The 26,972-nt window shown below is 39.4% G+C and overlaps 1 protein-coding gene across 1 annotated transcript in view; it reads left to right on the top strand.

The window, feature by feature from the left end:
- The window catches only part of LOC126428159 (uncharacterized), a 140,206-nt gene that overhangs the window by 76,404 nt on the left and 36,830 nt on the right, over positions 1 to 26,972 (top strand). The window contains exons 8-9 of the mRNA XM_050090069.1: positions 4,127 to 4,373; positions 6,187 to 6,348. Of these exons, the coding sequence (XP_049946026.1) occupies positions 4,127 to 4,373; positions 6,187 to 6,348 (409 nt within the window). The remainder of the gene's footprint in view (positions 1 to 4,126; positions 4,374 to 6,186; positions 6,349 to 26,972) is intronic.

The raw sequence follows: 26,972 nt of genomic DNA, 5'->3' as shown, positions 1-26,972 counted from the left end.
ATCATGTGGTTTAAAATCCTTGAGCTTTTTACCAAGTACTCATTGGGAATTGTCCAGTGGCTGCTGCTACTATTTTTATACAGCCACACTGCCATTTGTGACATTGATGCTCATTCCAGCGCCATATATGGTAATGTTTACATTATGTGCCAGCTGCATCCACTTCAACCTTTTGATGGCCAGGCCGCCATCTTTATTGAGGGTGTTGTCACAAATTCTTGTTTCTTTCAAGGTGCTATCCCAGAATCTATTAGCCTGTGTAATATCATATGTCTTGTCAAATGCAATACAGTGTCTGGTTTCTGGAGCATACTCTGCTTCCACTGATTTCTCAGGATATGTAAGGTGACACAATAAAGCATTCGACAAGACGTCTGTTGTTATACGGACAGATAGTATTTTTGTGACGAGGTAATCCGGCTGTGCATTATGATCATGTTGAAAGATGCGATCACCAATCCCGAATTGCTCTTCAACAGTGGGAAGCAAGAAGGTGCTTAAAACATCAGTGTAGGCCTGTGCTGTGATAGTGCCACACAAAACAACAATGGGTGCAAGCCCCCTCCATGACAAACATGACCACACCATAACAACACTGCCTCTGAATTATACTGTTGGCACTACACACTCTCGCAGATGACGTTCTCCGGGCTTTCGCCACACCCACACCCTGGCATTGGATCGCCACATTGTGTGTCGTGATTCGTCATTCCACACAACGTTTTTCCACTGTTCAGTCATCCATTGTTCACACTCTTTACACCAAGCATGGTGGTGTTTAGCATTTTCTGGTGTGATGTGTGGCTTATGAGCAGTGGCTCAACCATGAAATCAAAGTTTTCTCACTTCCCACCTATCTGTTATAGTACTTGTAGTGGATCCTGATGCAGTTTGGAATTCCCGTGTGATGATCTGGATAGATCTCTGCCTATTGCACATTACAACCCTCTTCAACTGTCAACAGATGAGGTGGCCTCTACACTTTTGTGCCGTACGTGTCCCTTCACGTTTTCACTGCACTGTCACATCGGAAGCAGTGGACCTAGGAATGTTTAGGAGTGTGGAAATCCCGCGTACAGACGTATAACATAAGTGACAGCCAATAACCTGACCATGTTCGAAGCCCGTAAGTTCCAGGGAGTGCTCCATTCTGCTCTTTCATGATGTCTAATGACTAATGAGGTCACTGATATGGGGTACGTGGCAGTAGGTGACAGCACAATGCATCAAATACGAAAATGTATGTTTTTGGTGGTGTCCAGATACTTTTGATCACATAGTGTACCTGAAAAATTGTATCAGCGTATGACACACTGTTCAGGAGACATGTCATAAACATTTAGATTTCTGAAAAACTAGCTTTTGCTTAAAATGGAACTCTCATTACACAGACTATATTCATCCACTTAGTGGCTTTCTACAAACTTTAAGAGCAATTTCAAAGGTTTTCTTAGATTATTTCTTGCTTCCTTGTTTAAAGTCAGATATTTAGCGTATTAAGTAATGTAATCAGATGTTTGAAGCTATTTCGTATTTGGGAGTTTAATTCTTTAAACAATCAGTGGTGTACTGGAGAGATTCTAAATTATTAGGCTGGTGCAAAGGTTTGTAGCGTTTCAGTTTTGTGTGTTGGTACTCTGCTTGCTATGGGTTTATTTATCAACTGTTATTTTTTTATTTGTGTCACTGTTGCTATTTGCATTTACATATTGTCATTTCGTCATTTGGAGGTAGTGAGTGGAGCTGTGGATGCTAGAAAATGGAGTGCCCAGTTGAGAAATAGGAACATTTTCTGGATATTCTTCTGTTTGATATCAGTAGAGGCAATAGCAGCAAAGGCAGCCATTTACATTTATGGCGTGTATGGGGATAATGCCACTGGAAAGTGTGTGGCAAGAAAATGGTTTTCTCGTTTTGAGGAGAATTATTTTGATATCAGTGACTCATTCGGGGTTTGATGATAATCGTTTAAAAGCATTAATCTACAACAGTTCACGTCGATGTACTTGAGAACTGGCAAATGTGAGCTGTAGTCATCCCATGACTGTGTGCCATTTACTTGCAATGGAAAAGGTCCAGAAATCTGGTGTCTGGGTACCGCATGCTCTAAGCCAAAATCACAAAACCTAGCAGGTGGCATTACCTGCATCTGTAGTTGCTAGTGTTTTGAACAACACAGACCATTCCTATCCTGTACCATTACTAGTGATGAGAAATCATGTTTTTAAGCTAACATATTGAAAAGAAGGAATGGGCGAGTCCAAACAAAGCAGCAATTACCCGTACAATGACCTGCATGCAGCCACAAAAGATAATGTTATGTCTGGTGGAACAGCAGTGGTGTGATGTTACGAATTGCTTCCCCAGTGTGTGACCACCACTGCTGGCATTTAATGTCAACAACTGAGACATGTTGCAGAAACAGTCCAAGACAGAATTTCCAATTTGCCTATAACAATTAAAAAAAGTATGTCATGGTTCAGAAAATGAACTGTCAGAAAAGAGCACAAAAATTGTTTCATGAAGTCGAGAAATACTCACTCCAAGTTTGACACAGTTCTTCTTGCACAGGATTGTTATCAAAAGTGTTGGTGATGTCATCCTCAATGTCACTGACAACATAATGTAGCAGAATTCACACAAAATTTTGTTGCCTGTAAGAAAACGAAAGCCATCTCCCTGATTTAGCTACATACTGAATGAACAGCTGCCACTTCCTAGCATCTTTATTTCAAACAAATAAATATGATTTACTGGTTGCTTTAGAAACTACATTTTCACCATCTACCAGCTGTTTTAGAAATCACAGTTCCCTCACAGCACAATGAAGACTGCCCAAGCCCATTAATATGCATGATTTTTTTATTTAAAATTAATAGAAATTTTACCCTGTCAAATGCCAGGATTGTCAGTGTAATCAGATTTTCAGATCCCGTCAATTGATGGAATTGGCAGTTAGTGTTACATTTATTCACCATTTTGCCCAGACCTGTATAGGTTGTAGCTGTGTTCATGGTTACTTTTCTCCTTTAACTAGCTTTTCAATTTTCCCATCCATATGCAGAATGATGCAATGGAATGGTCAAAATAATCACTATTATTATTATTATTATTATTATTATTATTGTTTGAGCTTTTCCTCATTACAGAGGCTTATCTCCAACGTAATAATTTACTTGGAAATTATAATAAAAGAATAAACGTTCTTAAGCTATATTCTCAAAATATTCCTCCAGGTGTTTCGATCTTGCGTGTCCTCTTCCTCTGTGCCCATTCTCCTCATTGTGTGCTGTACATTTTGGAGCCAGGTGGTCATAGGTCGTCCTCTTCTTCTCCCTCCGGTTCCCACTCCAGTATCAATTTTGGCACTCTGGTTTCCTCCATTCATCATACATGCCCATACCACTGTATTTTCTTCCTGTCCATTACGTCATATATTCTTTCTTTTATTTCCATTCTCCCTATTATTTCGGTGTTCCTTATCTTTTCTTTCCTGGAGATTCTTGCCGATCTTCTCCAGAAGTCCATCTCTAGAGCTTGTAATTTTTTAATGTGCTTCATGTTAAGTGTCCAGGTCTCCGTTCCATACAGAACCACACACTCTAATATGGATTTGTATATTAATTTTTTAGTTCTGCTCATTACATTCCTGCTCCATAAGACTGAGTTAAGCATCCCAATGACCCTCCATCTGCTACTAATTCTTTTATTGATTTCTGACTCTGATTTTTCCTCGATTTCTAAAATGGATCCCAAATAACAGAAAGTGTTTATCTTTTTGATTTTCTTTCCTTCAATGTATAGCTCATCTGAATCATTAGTCAAGTTATTTTTTTTTTAATTAATTAATTAATCTTCAAACCCCAAGTTTTGTATGCTGCTGCTAGTTGATTGCACATATACTTAGCATCCTCCCCATCTTGTGCTACGACTACTTGATCATCAGCAAACAATAAATACTAATCCAAAATTATATATTATTGCTGCCATGTATTCTGTGTGTGTCTCAAGTGACAGTAAAATTCAATTTTTACAGCTAGTGTGCTGACATCTATACTCGTGTGATGTGTTAAGCCTTTCACTTTTGTTTCATCAGAGTTGTAGACTTTTATATTTTATTTTGCAGGATGAAGATCGAGGAAGAGGGAAGTCCTTCCCAGATCAGTGTTGTGTCGAAAAGGAGGGCCACCAAGGTCACCGAGCAGAAGCTGGAGAATCTGCCATCGTCAGAGAGGACGTGGGAGGGCCGACAGGAGCCGTGGCAGCCGCCTCCGCTGCCCGACAAGATCTTGGAAGCTCCATGGGGCGGCAGGATGAACCCTCCACTCAAAGAGGGCTGCAACACCTCCTGGCCTTATGCTCCTCCTGTAAAGGTGTGTTCGTGATGATCAAACCTACTGGTAACACATCTATAATTAGGAACAGCAAAAAATCATTTTATTATGTTGATACCACATAAGCATTCTGGTTCTTAGTGGCACTTCATCCAGAAGAGGAGGAGGAATTCGTCTGAGGAAGTTGGTATATGCTGTGCCATTTTAGACTGTCATTGATGAAATAAGGGCCAATACTTGTAGTACCAAGCTTCCCACACCAAACATTAACTCTCCATTAACGCTGATGTTCCACCTGTCTTAGCCATCATGGGTTGTTGCTGGACCAATAATGAATGTTCCTTGTATTTATCTGCCCTTTGTTTGAGAAGGAACATTCATTGGTAAATAGAACATTGTAGAAATAGTTCGGGGTGGCGAGGATTTGCTGCTGTGCCCACTGCCAGGACTGTACACGATTCTGAAAATCATTCCCATACAATTCTTGATGTAGGTGTACATGGTAATGATGGAACCGGTGACGTGTAAGAATACGATGTACACTGGTTTTAGGAATGCCAGTCTCGTGTTCAAGCTGTCGTGTGCTCACATGTGGATTCATAGCAGTGGAAGCAAGAACAGTAACTTCGGCAGCTTCATCTGTGCGAGTGCTACGACGACTGGGTTGTCTTTGGTTGAAACTTCCCGTTTCCTGAAGTGAAGTGTCCCAACAAGATGAGAAAACATCCGTCGGGAAGGTGGGTTCTTGTCAGGATATCGCTCACTGTACAGTTTCGCTGCCTGCATAGCATTTCGCCTACCTTCAGCGCCGCCACCGCCGACGACAACAACAATAATAATAAAAGAAACTTTATGTCGATGCAGTTTTTTTTATTTATTTATAGCCTTTACTGTATGCCTACTCTACACAACAGTATTTAATAGGGCTAAACTGCTGTACTAAATGTACCCATGTACAAGAAAACAGCATTGCAATTACTGATCTGCAAACTTACATTCCCCATAGATGAGTAGTATTTCTACCTTCTCTTCGTTGGTGTACACACAACTCTTCAACTGACGATGGTTGACGGAATTACGGGTGTGCATTCTTCTTATGTTTACATTTGTCCTCTGTCAGCAACGGCACGTGGATGTGTTCCATTACTCTGAGTACCTGCACTAAGTGCTGGGAGCATCAACATCAGTGTTGTGTTATGTAATTAATAATGTTGTGTTCCAGTGAATGGTACACTGTGATACATTTTTGTATGAGTCTTTAGGAGAGGAAATGAATTACCGAATAAAAATACAGGGTAACATTTAAAAAATTCATACCGCTGTTCACATCTTTGTAAAAAACGAAGCTACAATGAAGGCAATCATGCTGATTGATGTCCCCCTGATGGCTAAAGAACATTTGCTTCGAACATTTTGTAATTTGCATCTGGACAAAAAGTTATTTAGGGTGGCCAAGATAAATGGGACACCCTGTATACATACCTTTACACAATTCCTTAGTCTTGTACCACTGTTGAACCACACAGGACTTGATTATTTCCCATAATAGGTCATCAGTCTGGTTTTATTTTCGTAATTGTAGTAAGCCAAGGGGGTCCAGATGCCAAGTACCTTATCAATACTGAGTATGTTTGATGCAATCTTACATTGAGTGTTACCTAAAGTATCTTAATTATTGGTTCTAACTGAATATTTATAAATAAAGCAACACCATCGAGGCACTAATGTGGGACTCAAATACCAGGTGTTAAATATTATTTCTTTAATTAAAACTGTAAACTCTTGGTATATCTCTCCAGAGTTTCTGTACTTTTCTCCTTGTATATTGATAGTATCTGTTACTGAATTCAAGGGGCCGATGACGGATTACGGGCTGCCGAAGAACTTCTGCAATTGTAATGGAGAGCCACCGTTCGTGCGCCACCCGCCCCAGATCATCTGCCTCATGTGCCACGAGCGCAAGGTACTCGGCCTGCCGCCGCTGCCGGGTGGCGACTGCAACTGTCCTAAGCCGGTAATTGCTCCTTCTTCGGCTAAACTGTTCACGTAGCATTAAAAAAAAAAAAGCCTTTCAGCTGTGTATAAGGTGTACACCATAAGAATTTGTTTCCTCTGAGTTCTTGAATAGGAATACTTCATGGAAGAGATAACAAAATTAATAATTTAAGGTGTAAAAGTATCAGCTCATTGAAAGGTTGCCTGTGAGTGGAGCCTTGGACGCTAGGAAATGGAGTGCCAAGTGGAAAAGTGGGAACACTTCTGACATATTCTTCTGTTTAAGTTCAGTAGAGGAGTGACAGCAGCGAAGGCAGCCAGAAACATTTGCGCTATGTACAAGGGTAATGCCATTGGATAGAGCATGACAAGATTTTTTTTTTCAAAGGGGATCTTTTTGACATTAGTGACTCTCCACATTCCGGAAAACCTTCGAAGTGTTATGAAGATTGTTTAAACACATTAATACACAGTGCTCCATCTCACTTAACTCAAGAACTGGCAGTTGTGATGAACTGCAATCATTCCACCATTGTGTGACATTTGCATGCAGTGGTGAAGGTTCAAAAATCGTGTGTAGCGGAACCGCACGGTCTAAGCCAAAGTCACGAAAATTTGTTGGTGGTCGTATAAACATTTCTGCTTGCTTGTCATCAATTAGCTTTGTGAACAACATGGGCCATTCCTGCCCTGTATCATTACTGGCAACGAGAAATTGTGTATGTATGCTAACATAAAGAAAGAAAGGAATGTGTGCGTCACTTTGTAGCTCGTATCTAAAGTTTATGCTCGATTTGGCCTGTTCGAGCCACCTGGACAGCTGAAAGGACAGCAGTTGTGTGTTGAAACTACTGAATATGTAGGCCGGAGCACGAGGCACCTCCGGCCAGTTGTGTATTGCTAGTTGTGTGTATCTTTTCTTCCATCTGTGTTAACTGTTCCAGCAATAATTTATAGTGTTCTTGGGCTACAAGAGAATGATTGAGCCAAAACAAAGCAACAGCTGCCCATAGAAAGACCTGCACGCACTTACAAAAGATAATGTAACACATCTGGTGGAACGACGACAGTGTGGTGTACTACGAATTGCTTCCCCGAGGCGTAACCGTCACTGCTGACATTTATTGGCAACAACTGAGATGTCTTGGAGACACAATCCAAGATCAACGACCAGGAAGACTGCGTAAAGTGATGCTACTCTACGATAATGTCTGCCAACATTCTGCTGGATCAACAAAAAACACTATGAAGGAGTGGGCTAGGAAGTAATTCCACCCACCTTATTCACCTGATCTTGCACCCTCAGATTTTCACCTTTTCTGTTCTATCGAACATCCTTCGAGGGACTTTCTTTCTAAATCAAAGTGTGCTCTGAACAAGGCTTAATGAATTCCTCGCCGCAAAACTGCACGATTTCTACAGTTGCAGAATGCAAAGGTTACCCTGGTGTTGGCAGACTGTTGTAGATAGTGAAGGAGAATATATTATTGCTGACTAAACTATCTGTTATGTGTATCTGGTGTGTTTATTAAACTTCTAGAAAACACTACGAGCTTATACACCAGCCCAATATGTACTAATTTTGTCTGGAAAACAATATCACTAGTTCTGTGCTGGCGCTGCTACTGATTGGGTTCTCCCCACCCAGACTAGTTGATAGGTGTTAGCTTCCAAACATAACCAAACCCAGTTTTTTCGGACCTCAGAGACTCGGGATATGTGTATGTGGACTTCTGTTTTCAGTCCAGGTACAGCCGTGTATACCATTCATTGAGCAACAGTACACAATAAAGTTCTGTGTAAAGGTGAAGAGAGTGTGCCTCATATACATGATATTTTGAGAACACAGACTGTAGAATGAGTGTTTGTGTGACAGCCCATACTCTGGTTACATCTCAAAACCATTGTCTACAAGACTGCAACCGAGCAATTACAGAAGAAGGTATGCTAAAATGGTGCTAAAAATGTGGCTGGTGACCAGTAGTCCAAACAAGAGCTTGTCTGTTGCTTGGTTGGAACATTTTGCATGATAAATCGTAATGACATGGAATGAGTCATTTTACATTCGCATCCCAAATTAATTTGTAAACATGGTTACAAATTGAACATTTCTTACCTGCATGTGTGCAAAATACACACACACGCGCGCACACACACACACACACACACACACACACACACACACACACACACACACACACATGTACGTACATACATACTTATGTACGTAGAATTTCTATTATTGTAATGTGAGGTGGTGGGTAGGAATTACAAACTCACATACGTACGTGCGTGAGTTTGTAGTTCCTACTCACCACCTCACATTACAATAATAGAAATTTTTCTACAGTATAGGTGGAGTTGCAGGGAGAATTTTTTCAATTTGTTTTCATATTTTATTTTCCTGTATGTCAGACATTTTATATCTGTGAGTAAGTGATCAAAAACTTTACCTGCAGCATTGTGCACCTATTTTTTTGTGCTAAAGACAACATGAAGCTGAACTGGAATAATAAATGTCATTTTTCCCCTCAAGTATTGCAGTTATGTACATTATTATTTCTTTTGAACGTAAATGGATTATTTGCAAAAAAGCTTCATGAGGGAATAAATACACGGTGAAGCAGTGGCCAGAATGCTGAACTCCTTAGACAAATGTCTACAAGATGATTGTGGGCGAGCACCTTATACTATTTCTTACAGCATGTTCTTGAACAATGAAGACTTTTTTTTCTTAAAACTGAGTTACCCCAGAACATTGTTCCATATGATACATTTGAATGAAAATATGCAAAATATGTCAGCTTACGGACTTCTCTCCCCAAGGTTTGCAGTGATTCTAAGTGCAAATGTGGCTGAAAGTTGTTCAGGAGCTGCAAATTACATTTTTTCCAGTTTAAATTCTCAACAATGCGGACACCTAAGAATTTTGAGCTTTCCACACTATTTATTATCTTCTCACCGAGTGTTACACTTGTCGCTGGTGTAATACCCTCAGATATGCAGAAATAAATATGTCGTGTCCTTTTAAAATTCAGAGTGAGACTCTTCATAGAAAACCAGTCAGTGCTACTTTTAAGAACAATGGAATTGCGTAGAAATGGTGCTACTTTCTTGGACAATGTTATAACTAGATATGAGTCGTGGGTTTCAGAATACGACCTTCAGGCAAAGAAACAGAGCTCCGAGTGGCACTCCTTGCAGTCACCGTGTTCTGAGAAGACAACCTTGAGTAGATCGCAGGTGAATGCAGTGCTCGTTGTCTTTTTCAGTGCTAATGGTATCATCCACCATGAGTTTGTATCTGCCAGATAGACCATCGGTGCTGCATTTTATTTGAAAATGCTCAAAAGGCTGGGGGAATAGATTGTGTGCATCAGACAGCCCACCAACATTGCCAGGAAGCTCCTCAGAGACACTGCTTCCAGCCACACCACCTCCTAGGTGAGGATTATCTGGCCAGAAAAAAACCTCACTTTGGCACACACTTTTATTCTGCCCTTGGCTCAACACACACTCAAAAATATGTCATTCAAGATTGTGAAAAACATAAAAACTGCTGTCCTGAGAGACACTCCAACCCAGGATGCGTACAGTGCTTAAAAATCTTTCTGGTAAATAATCTGTATGTAAGATGGTCCTACTTTGAAGACTTTTGATGCTTTGTACTGTTCGAACCAATAAATTATTTTTACTCAAATTCTTTACAGACAAATGGAAAAATTGGTAGAAGTCGACCTCGGGGAAGATCAGTTTGGATTCTGTAGAAATATTGGAACACGTTAGGCAATACTGACCTTACGACTTATCTTAGAAGAAAGATTACGGAAAGGCAAACCTACATTTCTAGCATTTGTAGATTTAGAGAAAGCTTTTGACAATGTTGACTGGAATACTCTTTCAAATTCTGAAGGTGGCAGGGGTAAAATACAGGGAGCGAAAGGCTATTTACAATTTGTACAGAAACCAGATGGCAGTTACGAGAGTCGAGGGACATGAAAGGGAAGCAGTGGTTGGGAAGGGAGTGAGACAGGGTTGTAGCCTCTCTCCAATGCTATTCAATCTGTATATTGAGGAAGCAGTAAAGGAAACAAAAGAAAAGTTCAGAGTAGGTATTAAAGTCGATGGAGAAGAAATAAAAACTTTGAGGTTTGCCGATGACATTGTAATTCTGTCAGAGACAGCAAAGGACTTGGAAGAGCAGTTGAACGGAATGGACAGTGTCTTGAAAGGAGTATATAAGATGATCATCTACAAAAGCAAAACCAGGATAATGGAATTTAGTCGAATTAAATCGGGTGATGCTGAGGGAATTAGATTAGGAATTGAGGCGCTTAAAGTAGTAATTGAGTTTTGCTATTTGGGGAGCAAAATAACTGATGATGGTTGAAGTATAGGGGATATAAAATGTAGACTGGCAATGGCAAGGAAAGCGCTTCTGAAGAAGAGAAATTTGTTAACATAGAGTATAGATTTAAGTGTCAGGAAGTCATTTCTGAAAGTATTTGTATGGAGTGTGACCATGTATGGAAGTGAAATGTGGACGATAAATAGTTTGGACAAGAAGAGAATAGAAGCTTTTGAAATGTGGTGTAACAGAAGAATTGAAGATTAGATGGGTAGATCACATAACTAAGGAGGAGGTATTGAATAGAATTGGGGAGAAGAGGAGTTTGTGGCACAACTGAACTAGAAGGACATGGTAGGACATGTTCTGAGGTATCAAGGGATCACAAATTTAGCACTGGAGGGCAGCGTGGAGGGTAAAAATCATAGAGGGAGACCAAGAGATGAATACACTAAGCAGATTCAGAAGGCTGTAGGTTGCAGTAGGTACTGGGAGATGAAGAAGCCTGCACAGGATAGAGTAGCATGGAGAGCTGCATCAAACCAGTCTCGGGACTGAAGACCACAACAACAACATGGACTTAGAGAGAGAGAGAGAGAGAGAGAGAGAGAGAGAGAGAGAGAGAGAGAATGTGTGGGCATGTGCGCACATATACTTGTACTTTCGACAGACATCTAAAACAGTGGATCAATTTTAACCAAACTTAGTACACATGCCTCTTACTACCTGCAAAAAAGCGCTATGGGGTAAGAACTACCTACCTCCTATAACGGATGAATGATCCTTGCACGCCATCACATATACTGCTTCAAGTCACACACTTTCTAACTGTAATGCTTGTCTTATGGTGTTAAGCTTTTAACATAAGGTTAGCATCTTCACGAGTAGATTAGGCACCATTTTAAATTTTTGGATTCCATCAATAATTATGCCATATAGTGAACATTAAATTTTTTTTCTCCATGGAAGTCCTTAGACAGGCAACCAGAAAACGGGCTAAGGACAGTGCTCCAGGTTCCAGGACAACTCTTTAGTTATGCACAGGGGCGATAGAAGTCGTGGGAGGATGATATGCTGATATAAAGATGGTGATAGCGTCACCTGCACAAGGTATAAAAGGGCAGTGCAATGGCGGCACTATCATTTGTACTCAGATGATTCATGTGAATAGTTGGTGAGTCATGTGAATTGTTTCCCTATGGAGTTATTGCCACATGACAGGAATGAACAGACTTTGAACACGGAATGGTAGTTGGAGCTAGACACAGGGCACATTCCATTTCGAATATTGTAAGGGAATTGAATATGCTGAGATCTACAGTGTCAAGAGTATGCCAAGCACACCAAATTTTGGCCACGACCTCTCATCACAGCCAACGCAGTGGCCAACAGCCTACAATTAATGACTGAATGCAGTGGCATCTGTGTAGAGTTGTCAGTGCTAACAGACAAGCACTCTGCGTGAAACAACCACAGAAATTAATGCGGGATGTAGGATCAATGTTTCTGTAAAGGAGTATGTGGTTTGGGGATGGGGAGAGCAACTTCTGACACCAATGTTACTTTATAAAATGGCAGGGAAGGGGGAAGAAGGTTGTTAAATATGCCTCGTGGCGGCAGTGTGCAGAAGGTCAAGTGGTCAGGATTTGATAGTGGGCATCCAGGGCTGGCGTTAATGACAAAACAGGAAATTAAGTACAATAAAGAGGATACAAGGTGGCGCACGAAATGTCTTACCAATTGTTCCTTTCACAATTTACAACACACATTAGATATCCCACTGGGATCTCTACAGCAGTACCAGCAGAGCTTGGAAAAACAAATGAGTTACGAAATGATGTGTAATTCACGATACTGCCGCTGGGAGACTAGTAAGCAGCAATGGCTGACAATGGAAGACTGACGACACAGCAACGATCGGCAATTGTTACTTTTTCATGAAATGAAAAGCCTTGGTGTGACTCAGAGGCGTTTCCGACAACAGTTTAACACACTATGGGTCCCTTGCAAGAAGACCATCCACAGGTTGTTCGATAAATTTGTACAGGAAGGAACAGAATTGGAAGCGAAGCGGCCTCGGCCTAAGCCTGTTTGTTCGCCGGAGAATATTGAAGCGGTACGAGTTGCTGTACGGAGAAGTCCCGGGAAATCGTGTAGAAAGGCAGCAGTGCAACTGGGAATATCCAGACGCTCCGTTCAACGCATTCTTAAAAGTGACCTCCGTATGTACCCATACAAGATGACCTGTGCATAGAAGCTCACTGAAGATCACAAGCAGCAGAGACTACTGTTTGCTCAGTGGACGGAGGATAGGGAAGAAACTCTCAACAACGTTTGGTTTTCAGACAAGGCGCATTTTTATTTAGACGGTGTGGTTAACAAACAAAATGTACACTTTTGAGCCACTGAAAAGCCACAAGTGCTTCACGAACGACAACATTATGCTCCGAGGATTACACTGTGAGCAGCAATTTCCAGTCACGGACTTATTGGACCCTTTTTCTTTGAAGAAACTGTGAACAGTGAGCGTTATTTGAGCATGCTTCGCTATAGCTTCATTCCACAGCTTCTTGCTACTGCCTTGCCCTTCAATATGCAGTGGTTCATGCAAGATGGAGCAAGACAACATACTGCAAACACTGTGTTGGAGTTTTTACTCGAGCATTTCGACATACAGATCATTTCACTCAGGTTTCCAGGTCACTTCAATGACGGACAAAATTGGCTCCCCAATAGTCCAGACCTCAATCCGTGTGACTTTTTTCTTTCGGGGTACATAAAGGAAAAAATTTTCCCGAAACGTCTACATTATTTAATGGAGCTCAGAAGACTTATTCATAAAGCTTGCAGTGAAATTATGGAAGACATGTGCCGTAGGGTAATCACTAACTTCAGTGTTTGTTTGAAGAAAGTTAGGAAACGAAATGGTGGACATATTCAGCATGTGCTGAGTTAGAACAAATCTCCATGGACGGCTCTTCATTGTAGTATATGTTATGTTATGTTATGTTATGTGGTTTATTCATCTCATTACATACAATTTTCAAATCATTTGATTTGATGTACAGGAGACATGTCAAGGTTTACAAAAGAAACTTTTTTCACTTTTTTAAGAGAACTACAAAAGTTTACATTATATTTTACATTTCTAAGTTACAGCTACACATGTACATAAAATAATAAATGTATTACAATCCCTGTGTTCAGATTGTGAAGCTGTCCTCAATGAATTCATCGACAGAATAATAACACTTTTCCACCAGGAGAGTAAAGAGCAATCTTTTCAGTGAACCAATCTCCATTTTAAATATATTACTGCCTTTTATTTTATTGAAAATTTTTAACCCCATATACTCTGGCGTTTGGGCATAAAGTTTTAAACGATGTGTTGGAAGTTTGAAGTTATCTCTGTGGCGAGTGCTGTAGTTGTGGTCAAAACGGAAATTGTCTAGTGTATGTTGATTTCTATATAGGAACACCACCATTTCATATATGTAACGTGAGGGGATAGATAGTACTTTTAAATTTTTTAACAGTGGTCGACAGGCTTCCCGTTTTTTTTGCAACACACATGTTTCTAATTACTTTCTTTTGTAATACTAGGAGCCTAGTGACATTTGCTGAATTTCCCCAGAAGATTATGCCATAACGAATAACTGACTCAAAGTAGCAGTGATAAACTATCTTTCTGGTATCTATGTTTGTGGCACCTGACAAAATACACATTGCAAATGCTAAGTTGTTCAGTTGATTTGCTAAGTAATCTATGTGTACCTTCCAATTTAAATTTTTGTCAAGATTTAGGCCTAAGAACTTCACGTGGTTTGCTTCTGTGATATCCTGATCATTGCAAGTTATCTTTATTTCACTCCTTTCTACTGATTTAGCTTCAAATTGCATCATTTTGGTTTTAGTTACATGTAGTTTTAGTCCATTTTGATAGAACCAAGATTCAAGTTTTTCTAAAGTGTTTTTGGCTTTTTCTGGAATATTTTCAGATACCTCATTTTCAATTAGAACTGATGTATCATCAGCAAATAAGACTGAATGAACATCAATAGCAAGTGGTAGGTCATTTACGTAAAAAAGAAACAGATAGGGACCCAATTTCGAACCTTGTGGGACTCCTTGGGGAACTGTTTTCCAGTCTGATGAATAATTGGTTCCATTTGAAGTTAAAATTACTCTTTGTTTCCTACCTGACAGGTAAGAGCTAAACCATTTTAAAGCAGTGTCTCTGATTCCATACATCTGTAATTTGTGGAGGAGTAATGCATGGTTCACTGAATCAAAAGCTGTAGTCAGATCACAGAATATACCTGTGACCTTTCTACCTTTATCTAACGTGGAGCATATTTTTTGGATAAACTCATTTATAGCATTCGCAGTGCTTTTACCCTGTTGGAATCCGAACTGGTTTTTAAAAATTATATCATTTACAGTAAGAAAGTTATTAATTTGTTTTGCTGCAATCTTTTCAAACACTTTAGAGAAGACCGGCAAGAGAGAGATAGGGCGGTAATTCCCCATATCTTCTGTCGATCCTTTCTTGAATAGAGGTTTGATCTCACCATATTTCAATACCTCTGGAAAGCATCCCTGTTCATAAGATTGATTTATAATAGTTGACAGTGGTTGGGAAATAATATCATAAACATACTTGAGTACAGATGTTGTTATTTCATCCCGCCCATGTGAGGTTTTGTTTTTTAGAGACAATATTTCCTTTTCCACATCCCTTTGGGTTATTTTTTCAAATTGTTTAAAAGATGTGTTCTGGCTGTTTTCCAAATTTGTGATGCCCTGATAGAATGTCATATCCACATCCGATCTTACTACGTTTAGGAAGAATTCATTGAAACAACTTGACATCTGAACAGGGTTTACTATAATTTCATTTTCATGTCTAATTTTCAAAATCTCATGAATTTTTACTTTGGCTCCTAGTTCAGACTGAACAACTGACCACACTGCTTTTGTCTTATTTCTGTGTTCTCGTATGAATTTATTATTTGCCATTTTTTTAGCTGCCGCTACAACTTTCCTAAATACAGCTTTATACTGTTTGACATAAATGACAAAATCTGGATTTCTGTTTGATTTTAACTCATTGTGGAGCTCTCTCTTTCTGGCACTAGAGATCTTTATTCCTGTTGTAATCCATTTGAGTTTACCATTAACCTTCTTTTGCTTATATCTACGAGGAAATGATTCATTAAATACCTCTAAGAAACAATTTAAGAATTTGTCATAGTTAATCGAGCTTGAACTATTGTAGTCTACAGGCCAGCTTATTATACTTAATTTACTGCGGAATAAATCCATTTTACTTTTACTGAGATCCCTTTTTATACACACTTCTGGAGACTTAGGGTTATTTGCTTTTGGGAGCTCAATAAACAGAGCTGAGTGATCTGAAATACCCAAGTCTAAGCAGTATTTGTGCTTATTTCCACTGTCAAATATGTAGTTAGTAATAATATTATCAATGCAGGTCACTGATCTGCTGTTTTCCCTAGTGGCTTCAGAAAAATTTAGCTTGAAACCAGATTTCTGAATTAAGTCACGAAATTTTGTGGAATCGTTGCTTTCAACTAAGACATTTAAGTTGAAGTCTGCTGCTATAACAACTTTTTTCTTACTTTCTTTCTGGAGTTTTTCCAGGAGGCATTCGAATTTGGTTAAAAACACTTTTGTTACCGCACATCCAGGAATTCTGTAGATTGCTATAACCAATGTATTCAGATCACTCAGCTCTACAGAGCAACTTTCAAACACGCTCTCTTCATTTAAATAATTAAAACTATCTCTTACTGTATAACTTATGGAAGAATTGACAAGAATGCAGGAGCCTCCACGAGATTTGCTTATTCTACAAAAGCTAGCAGCTACCTTAAAATTATTAATACTATTTAGTACTTTTATACTATCTTCTGTTAACCAGTGTTCATTTAGGCAGATTATTTTAATATTTACGGATTCTGAAAGCAGAATTTTTAGTTCGTCGATTTTTGAGAATTTACGATTTGGTAGTTCTGCCCCTAAGCCATTTATATTCAAGTGCATCAATAGATCATTTTTTCTTTTAGTTATTTCGCGTGCATCCTTTGTTTGGTACCTAAACTTTTTATTTTCAGTTTGAATTTTTTCTTTGTCACCCCTATCACAATGAATTAGTTTCCCTTGCTTCTTAGGACTTTACACACGTCTATGAACATTTTACTAAGGTTCACAGAGCCTAATCTATTCAAGTGCAGGCCGTCTTTTCCCAGACACTTGCAGTTTAAGAATTTGTTTGGGTCAATGAATACTGCACCGAGTCTGTTGCACTGTTCCCTAATGCCGGTATTTATCCTGTTGATGTAAGTATCACTTACCGATCTTCGATGAATGATTCCACTAATTACCAGCCTGGCTGTTGGGTATACAGTTTTCGCCGATCTAATCAGATTCCGCGTTTCATTCACGATTTCTTCCTCACTGTTACTGCGGATGGAGTTTGTGCCCACGTGGATTAAGACACCTCTGTAATCGTCGGTACTTAAAGTTTTGTTACCAGTTTCGCCCGTGTTTCTTTTCGTGGACAATACATTCTTAAAGTGTTTGTTGAGCTGATGCGATCGGATTCCAGGTCGAACATCGACCTTGCAGTCCGGCACAATAACATTTTTTAATATAGAATCACCTATTAACAGAAAATCGTTTTTGTCATCTTCTTTGTTCGTTGCACTTTTACGTTTGCCCTTCTTATTATAGGAAACTGTTTTCCATTTATACTTATCACTTGTTTCACTGACAGAGTTCTCTGTTGTATTATTTGCCGTATTACACAAATGCGGATGTTTGCCACTTTGTTCAGTAATGGGTTGATTTCTACACACGCAGGATTTTCTTTCAATAACCAGTTCAGAATTTTCTTGTTTCAATGCTAAAATTTCCGCCTTCAGCACTTCAATGTCACTTTGAAGCAATTTAATAATTTCTTCTTTTGAGTTCACGGTACTTACGAGTTCGGCCGTCTCCATACGCAAACAATGTGGACACGACCATGGAAACTCGTCTTTTATGAGTTTTAAATTCACTTTCGCGCATTTTTCATGAGACCAGTAGTTACACTTCACACAAAAGATGCCTTTCATGACGCGTTTCGAACATTCCCTACACGATGAACTATTTAATTTAACCTTTTTTGAGGACTGAGATGTGTCACAACACTCTTCTATCGGCGCCATCTTTAGATTGTATTGACAATAAAGTTTATATTCAAAAACAAAATGGTAACACATTTCGTGTGCCACCCTGTATATTTCAATATATGGAGTACAAAGAACATGCCTAGAACCGCTCGGCCACAGCGGCCGGCTGAAACACATGTTTTTACCAGAAAGTTGCTACATGCCACATTTGAAAGGCCATGCCATTAATTACACGTGGCTATCATTGTGCATAAGAATGAGGAAAGTGTACCACAGTCCTCCTAACCTCTCCCATAGTGGTATTAAAACACTCACTCAGCCTACAAAATATCCCTGACCATCTTTATGCCACACCTGTTTATCTGTTGCCACATAGGTCATTCCCCTGGGGAAGACACTGGTGAGAGACTTGTCCTGTTTATCCACACAACATGTTCTATTCCTGCCCCACTATGGGCTTATCCCATTTCATTACAGGAAGGGCTGTCTTTCAGAGCAGTCATATCATATACCTGCTTTGCTGTAACATTTGCACAGCCTTTAACGTGGGCAGGACTACCATCGAGCTCTCCGCCTGAACGAATGGTCTCTGCCAAACTGACTGAGCACAGAGTTGACCACCAAGTGTGCAACATGCTGTGGGCACAACTTCATTGACTGTTCACAGGTCTGTGCCATCCGGATTCATCCTCCACATTATCTCTCCCAATAATGGATTCTGTGAACAACGTAGACAAGAATTGTCCTAATTGAAAAAGGAAATAAGTATGTTGTATGAGTCAGTGATCATTGTGAAATTTTTTTGTCAATAAAACTGTCTAGATATATTTAAAAACAAAGGTGATGTGACTTACCATACGAAAGCGCTGGCAGGTCGATAGAAACACAAACAGACACATACATACACACAAAATTCAAGCTTTCGCAACAAACTGTTGCCTCATCAGGAAGGAGGGAAGGAGAGGGAAAGACGAAAGGAAGTGGGTTTTAAGGGAGAGGGTAAGGAGTCATTCCAATCCCGGGAGCGGAAAGACTTACCTTAGGGGGAAAAAAGGACTAGATAGTGTAATATATTTATGTTTTTATGACATCATTTCAGCTACTGCCATCAGATGATACTATATTGTAATTAAAATTAAATGAAGTTAGAGTGGAGCTGTTTGTTATACAACAAAAAAGTAACGACCTACAAACAATGAAAAATTAAAAAGTTAAATGATTTTTTTAGATCGCAAGCTCGATTATCATGGGATTGAGTCCTCCTCCCCCCTCCCCAACATTAGTCACATTACTTTATATGTGTTACATTTTAAAGGTAATATGAAAAGACATGTATTTGCATGAACTTTTATCTACTTTCCATTGTTATTATTACAAAAAATAGTATGTGACTGTTATTTCTTTGGGCCAGTTAAAAACTTTATCAAATGCCTTCAAACTTGTTCATATCTGACAAAGAACAAGAAATTTCTTCACGAGAGGATGCTATTAAAATACATTCAGCCGTACATCACCAGTTTTCATCAGCAATATTTATGAAGGTGTTATGTTACGTGCAGGCTCCATCCAAATTTTTGGAAGAACAAGAAATTTTTCTAAGAGCTTTGTTTTTCGTCAAAAACTCTGAAGAGTCCTTGTGCATGTGGCAAAATTGCTTTCATTCTATGTAATAGATGCTGTTATCCATGCCTACGTGAAAAATATCCTGCTACTTGTAATGGTCAAAGCACATCTGACAATCTTGCATTACCTTATATTCTGGTATATTGTAACTCATTGTATTAATGAATAAAGTTATTTACACCTTTATTTATCAATATTTGACTTGGGCTTTCCAAGCCTGTCCCATTGTCCTTGAAACTTGTCTGCAGATCAAAGCATCCAGGTGCAAAGCAGTTCTCGGTATCTTACCCAACTGCAGGTATAAGGGACTTCGGAAATCACAACAGGTATACATTTTCAGGAAAACTTTAAGTCATTGGTCGTTTACTTGTTGGTAGTTATAATATTGGCTTTGATAATAAAAATGATCAAACATCCATATAACATTGTAAATTCAATAAAAGTTCATGCAAATTTGGAGGGGAAGAGAGTACCAATTATGGAGCTTGAACGCTAATCACATGGCCGCCACCACCACTCCTGCTCGGGGTTGCAATGCACTGACACATGAAACATTTCTTGCAATTTTCTCGAAATTGCCTAAAGGTACATTCACACTGACAACCAACTCCAACAAACTCGGTTGACAACTGTTTTTAACTCGGTTTGACTTAATTTTCAACTGTTGTCAACAGTTGTTTGAAGTCGTCAGTTTGAACAACTAGTTGAGGGAAGTTTTGCCTCCAGTTAAAAGTTTATGGTCAGTGAACAAAAACACGGTCGAATCGTATGACTTACGCGAGCACATTTGCTGTGTTGTCTGCTGTGTTTTTTCGTCTACTGTGTTACTTTTGACAGTGGTAACTCACGAGTGGGCAACAGATCTAACTATTCAGTTTTTGTTAGAAATTCAAATGAGGAAACCTCTATGGGATCCATCTGATTCTGCATATAAAGACAGATATAAAAGGAAAGACTTGTTGAAAGAAGTTTCTCATAAAATTGGTGTACTGCTTGTGGAGTGTGAAAGGAAATGGACAAATATGTAAACACAGTACAATTGTGAGCATTAGGAAATGGTCCAAACTAAAAGTGGCTTTGGGACAGCCGAGATCTACATTCCGAAATGGATATTTTATGAGCATATGAAGCCAGGGAGAAAAATATTTAAAATCGTAAGTAAAATGTCATTCACTAGCGTAACTGAAGCTGCAAGATTTTTAGTCGGATGTTTTGTAATTGCATCTGTATTTCCACTGGAAATATATTTCTCTTGTAAAATTACTTTGTCAACATCTGATACAAAGTAGTTTGCAAATTAATGGCTTATATTGTTAATAACGCTACAAGGGTTTTGTTTGGAAGTGTGTAATTACATTTGTCCTTTCACTCGATATTTATTTGTGCATATTTCTCTTTCCCTTAGAAAATCGCTCACCCATCTTGGAGCTGTTGAAGACACCACCTTCTGAAATACTTCCTTGCATACCTGCTTCATAACTGATTACGTTGTAATATGCATTTACTAATGGTAAACACTAAATATCCAACGTGTAATTATAACACAGTGATCCAGTTCCTGCTGGATGCACTATTTCAATGTGTCGGCCATCTGTTGCACCAGTACTATGTGGGAAGTTCGGTATTGTTTCAAATCCATTTGATACTTCTTCTCATTATTCCTTTGTAGATGGTTCTTACAAAAATAAGAAAAAATGCTGTTAAAATTTAATTGATGTCTTAATAAGTATCTTTATGGGGGGACAGTGTTTTATAGTTTACATTTTCTGTATTTCAGAATTTAGATGTTCACCACTTAGCCACCACTGAAGAGGGTAATGCTGATGATAATGATGGATCGCATGAATTGTTAACCAACACCACTGTACAATTTACAAGCTTTAACGAAGATATCTCAGCTGTAGCAACAAACGTCTTTCCACCTGGAGTACCATCAACAACACCACAATCAAATGCACACTCCCTATTGCCCTCAGTATCTGTCAGAGGTCCGAATTTCACAAAAAAGAGGAAGAAGATCACTGTTACAGAGGAAGCTGTAAAGTGCATGAAATCGGTTGCTTCATCATTACAAAATAAAAAACAGTCAAATACAGCAGACACCCATTCTGCATTTTCAGATTGGGTTGCCGCTGAACTGAGAGAAATAAGGAACGAGAAAGTTCTTATTAAAGTAAAACGAAGAATTTCTGATGTAATATACAATGCTAAAGAAATGCTTGCTGAGCAGGCTGAAGCCCAAGCTGCTGCTGAAGAAACAGCGGCATTATTTAATGCAGCTGAAAATGAGGCTGCAGCTGCAGATGAAACACAAATACTGGCAATCCATATTGAGGAAACAGACTGATATCATTTCTTTTTTTTTTTTTTTAAAAAAAAAATTATATATATAGTGCCAAAATAAGTCAACATTTTTGACAATAAATTATTTCACTTTATCAGTCTTTTTATTTTAAGTTTAAGGCAGCAACATTTACTATGTTCCATTTTGGATCTTAAAACATATTTTCATTAAGATACAGTATCTGAGTGTTAGTGCATATATTTCAAATGTTTCCGGCAACTTACACGATTTTAGTTAAAGGTTGAGGTATCTGGCAACTACTCTGGCAATCGGAGACCTTAAGAATAACTTTCAGTTCCTCGCCTTCAGATAGAGAGTTATTGGGAAAGAACTGAATATGTAGTAAGTACTTGTATAAATGTGTTAGGAATGTATAGTAAGTAAAATACCAGTACTTTTGCAAAATCCTTGCGCACATTCACGATAACCCAGCAAACTCTAGGCACAGTTTCGCTAATCTTGACCAGTGATATTCGACGAGAGTACATTAAGCTTGTATAACTGCCGCCTGTTGTCAAAAATCGAATGGTTACAAGAGGTTGTTCTGCTGATGATACTGCAGTTCTAAAATTTCTCTCTTTTTCATTGAATATGTGGTGGTGCTACTGGCCTGAGTTCTTAAAACTGCACACATGTCATTCTGACAAAATTCTTGAAACCTCGCCTGTTTTCAGCATAGATCTCCAATACAGAATTATAAGCTCCATGAGTTTCTCTTTGTAACAAAAACTTTCTGGACCACATGCATATCTTTTTGGGTTGATTTTCATGACAGACAATTACACCAAGAGTTATAACACAAATTGCTAGTTCATCTTCACAGTTAGAAAATTCTTGCTTTTCTGTAACAAATGCTGAATGTGTGTTTACAACAGTTTGAAGCTGTTGTCAACATTTTTTAACTGTTGACAACAGTTGTCAACAGTTGCAAGTTTGCCAAACTGTTTCTGTTCATTGGAGTTGGTTTTCGGTGTGAAGGTACCTTCAGAAGTACACCTTACCACTTGCGTTTTATGTTGTCCTAATGGACTACTAAAACCGTACAAAGTTTGAAATAAATCCATGATCTGTATATCATGGCCTCACCTTGTTAATAAAAGGAATAATACATCAAAGTCAATTTTATTACACTGCACATCAATAAAATTGCAACCTTCTTGAAGACAGTATGCGGCAATGTCAAATTGGCAAGAAGCGTACTATGTGATAGAATATGAAAATTATAATTTTGTCACAGATGCAGATGTAAATACATATTACGCCACCTGCATTCTGCATGCAATTAACGATCATGCTGTGGGTTTTGAGTCAGGATTGTGGCCTGTTAAGACTATCGTTTACTGTTACTGAATATTGCGGCTCGCGCCAGTCGGGATTCCACAGCAACGCTGCACATGTAGAATTGTTGGTTCATGAGGGCCTTACTCTATCCCGTGCAGGATCTCGATGGTCCGAGGTGGCTAATGGCCTAGGTCACACACATTGTGCTTGGCTGTTCAGGATTGTACAGCCATATCACATACGTCGACTCAGGAGGTGGGCTCGTTTCTGATGAAGCGAGATCCACATAGACAATGTGTCACCGTCTGGAACACCACATTTGGCACAGTAATCTACGAGGCATGTCTGGAAAGTAACTACAGTTTCATTCTGCCGCCATTGCAGCATGTCCGTATGTCCACTAATTTCCTGAAGATAACTATCCACCATATTGCTGAACCAATAACTATGGTAATTAGTAAGTATATCTCGGCTGATGTATTTCCAGACATTTTGAAATTTGCAAGGACAGTACCTGTTTATAAAAAGGGTGACCCAGACATGGTAGCGAGCTTCAGACCAGTTTCAAAAATTCCAGTCTTTGCTAAAGTATTGAAACTGCAATGAAAGACCAAATCTCATATTAGTTCGAAATTAATGAGCACTTCTCAGATGCACAGTATGGTTGTCAGAAAGGGAAATATACAACAATGGCAGAACTAGATATAGTTACTAGGATAAAGCACACTTTTGGAGAAAAAGAATCTTTAGCAGTGACACTCCATGCTCTTGTAAGGTGTTCGATTGCATTCCTCATAGATTCCTTCTAAATAAGTGCAGTCTCTTTATAGTTGGACCTGCTGTTTTGGCAGTGCTCAAATCTTATGTGGAAAACAGAAGACAGATTGTATCAGTCTAAGGAGTGTTATCGAGAATGAAGGATAGAATATGGCGTGCCACAGGGATTTGTAATGGGCCCCAGGTGACACAACTTTGCACTCAAAAGGCATCGTTGACAGCAAGGCTCAAGAAGCAGCAGATGACTTGTTTGATGAGACAAAAGAATGGTTTGTTATAAATAAAATCAAAATCAGTGAAGAAAAAATGAAAATATTTATACATAGCCTCAGTGACAAAGGATATGTAAACTGTGTATGCATTCTGAAACTTGGGGGGTTCATGGTGGAGAGCAGTCTCTCTTGGCAGGATCATACTGCACATATGTGTGATGAACTGTCAAGAGCCATATATGCCCTGCGAAAATTAAAATGTAACTGATCAGTCTCTCCTAACAGTATATTATACATTGTCTTGCAGCCATACTGGCTGTGGCCTGTTACTATGGGGTCACTCTGTAGGCTGCTAGAAAGTATTATTAGTCCAAAAAAGCCATAAGGATCATAACATTGAATAGAAGACAGGAACAGGTGATTATTCACAAAATTGGGAATAATGGCTATAATAGTCAGTATGTATTTTTGTGCCTTCTTCACATTTAAGAAAATATAGATTCCTTCAACAAGAGGCATAAACATACCAACCTGTTGACTGTCCAAACAAGAAGTAGCTTTCCAAACATTGCCCTGAGAATGTTCAGGTCGTTACCCAAGGAAGTGCAGCTACTGCCACTGGAGAGGTTCAAGAACAAAATTTGTAGGGGCTTAAAACTACATCTGTTGTACTCCATCCACGAATTTTTTTACTGTGAAGAAAGTGAGTGGATTTACTGAAATCTCTCCAAAACTACTAAATTTTTGATATAACTCGAATGTCAATAGGGAAATTTATGTATTCTAAAATGCTCCATCTGTTGAGTTTTTTTGTGTCGCTACATATTACACTGAAGTGCCAAAGAGACTGGTATAGGCATGCGTATTCAAATACAGAGATACATAAACGGGCAGAATACGGTGCTGAGGTCAACAATGCCTGTGTTAGACAAGTGTGTGGCACCGTTGTTAGGTTGTTTACTGCTGCTGCAGTGGCAGGTTATCAAGATATGAGTGAGTTTGAACATGGTGTTATGGTTGACGGCGCATGAGCAGTGCAACACAGCATGTCTGAGGTAGCAATGAAGTGGGGATTTTCCTGTATGACCATTTCATGCATGTACTGCAAATATCAGGAAACTGGTAAAACATCAAATCTCCTATGTCACTTCGACTGGAAAAAGATCTTGCAGGAACGGGATTGACGATGACTGAAGAAAATTGTTCAGCGTGACAGAAGTGCAACCCTTCCGCAAATTGCTGCAGATTTCAATGCTGGGCCATCAAAAAGAGTCAGCGTACGAACCACTCAATTAAACGCCATCAATATGGGCTTTCAGAGCCAAAGGCCCACTCGTGTACCCTTGATCACTGCATAACACAAAACTTTATGGCTCACCTGGGCCCGTCAACACCAGCATTGCACTGTTGGCCACGGGCATTGCACCGTTGATGACTGGACACATGTTGCCCGGTCGGATGAGTCTGGTTTCAAATTGTGTCAAATCGATGGATGTGTACAGGTTGGAAACAACCTCATGAATCCGTGTCCACTGCATGTCAGCAGGGGACTGTTCAAGCTGGTGGAGGCTCTGTAACGGTGTGGGGCGTGTGCAGTTGGAGAGACATGGGACACCTATTACGTGTAGACAGATGACAGGTACCTAAGTATCCTGTCTGATTCCCTGCATCTATTCATGTCCATTGTGCACTCCGACAGACTTGGGCAATTCCAGCAGGAAAATGTGACACACTATACGTCCAGAATTGCTGCAGAGTGGCTCCAGGAACACACTTCTGAGTTTAAACACTTCCAGTGGCCGCCAAGTGCCCCAGACATGAACATTATTGAGCAATGCAACATGCTGTTCAGAAGAGATCTCCACCCCTTTGTAATCTTACGGATTTATGGACAGCCCTGTAGATTTCATGGTGTCAGTTCCCTCCATCACTACTTCCACTATGACAAATGTCTAAACAATAGTGTCAACTATGTAGAAAAATAGTTTAAGAAATTCTGTAAAAACATAAGTTTTTCATATTAGGATACTTTTGATGACATAGTGTATGTGTTGTATAACGATACAATTTTGTTGGTACATTCGTTGGTATATATGAGTACTGTATACAAAATGTGTCTGGGATACAGTTAGTAGTAAAGAATTAAAACATCATGCTTTATGTGGCATTTTTACTGCATAAACAGCTAAAATGTAGCAAGTAATAAACTGTTTTTTCCTTTTAGAATGAGATTTTCACTCTGCAGCGGAGTGTGCGCTGATATGAAACTTCCTGGCAGATTAAAACTGTGTACCCGCCCGAGACTCGAACTCGGGACCTTTGCCTTTTGCGGGCAAGTGCTCTACCATCTGAGCTACCGAAGCACGACTCACGCCCGGTCCTCACAGCTTTACTTCTGCCAGTACCTCGTCTCCTACCTTCCAAACTTTACAGAAGCTCTTCTGCGAACTGGTAGAAGTAAAGCTGTGAGGACGGGGTGTGAGTCGTGCTTGGGTAGCTCAGTTGGTAGAGCACTTGCCCACGAAAGGCAAAGGTCCCGAGTTCGAGTCTCGGCCGGGCACACAGTTTTAATCTGCCAGGAAGTTTTTTTCCTTCTATCAAATTGTGGGGGTTATCAGGGGGAAAAAGTTTTGCAAAGGTTTCAAATTATGTGTAAAATGTTGCAAGTCACTAAGTACTCTCATTCTCAAATACTGGATGACTAAAGTTAGAGTATTTGCACGTCAAGGGCTATGCTGTTTCTTACTCTCACCCCCACCCTTCTGATAGATAGGTGGTTCTTAGGGCCACAGTGATTGTGGCTGACAGTAAGGTATATGCATGCCAAGTTTGTTTGAAAGTAGTTTAGGAGGCCACGTGGAG

The sequence above is a fragment of the Schistocerca serialis genome, chromosome 12 (genome assembly GCF_023864345.2).
Source record: "Schistocerca serialis cubense isolate TAMUIC-IGC-003099 chromosome 12, iqSchSeri2.2, whole genome shotgun sequence".
NCBI lineage: Eukaryota > Metazoa > Arthropoda > Insecta > Orthoptera > Acrididae > Schistocerca > Schistocerca serialis.
The sequence above is the reverse complement of the archived record's forward strand: the minus strand, read 5'-3'. Positions and strand labels throughout refer to the sequence as shown.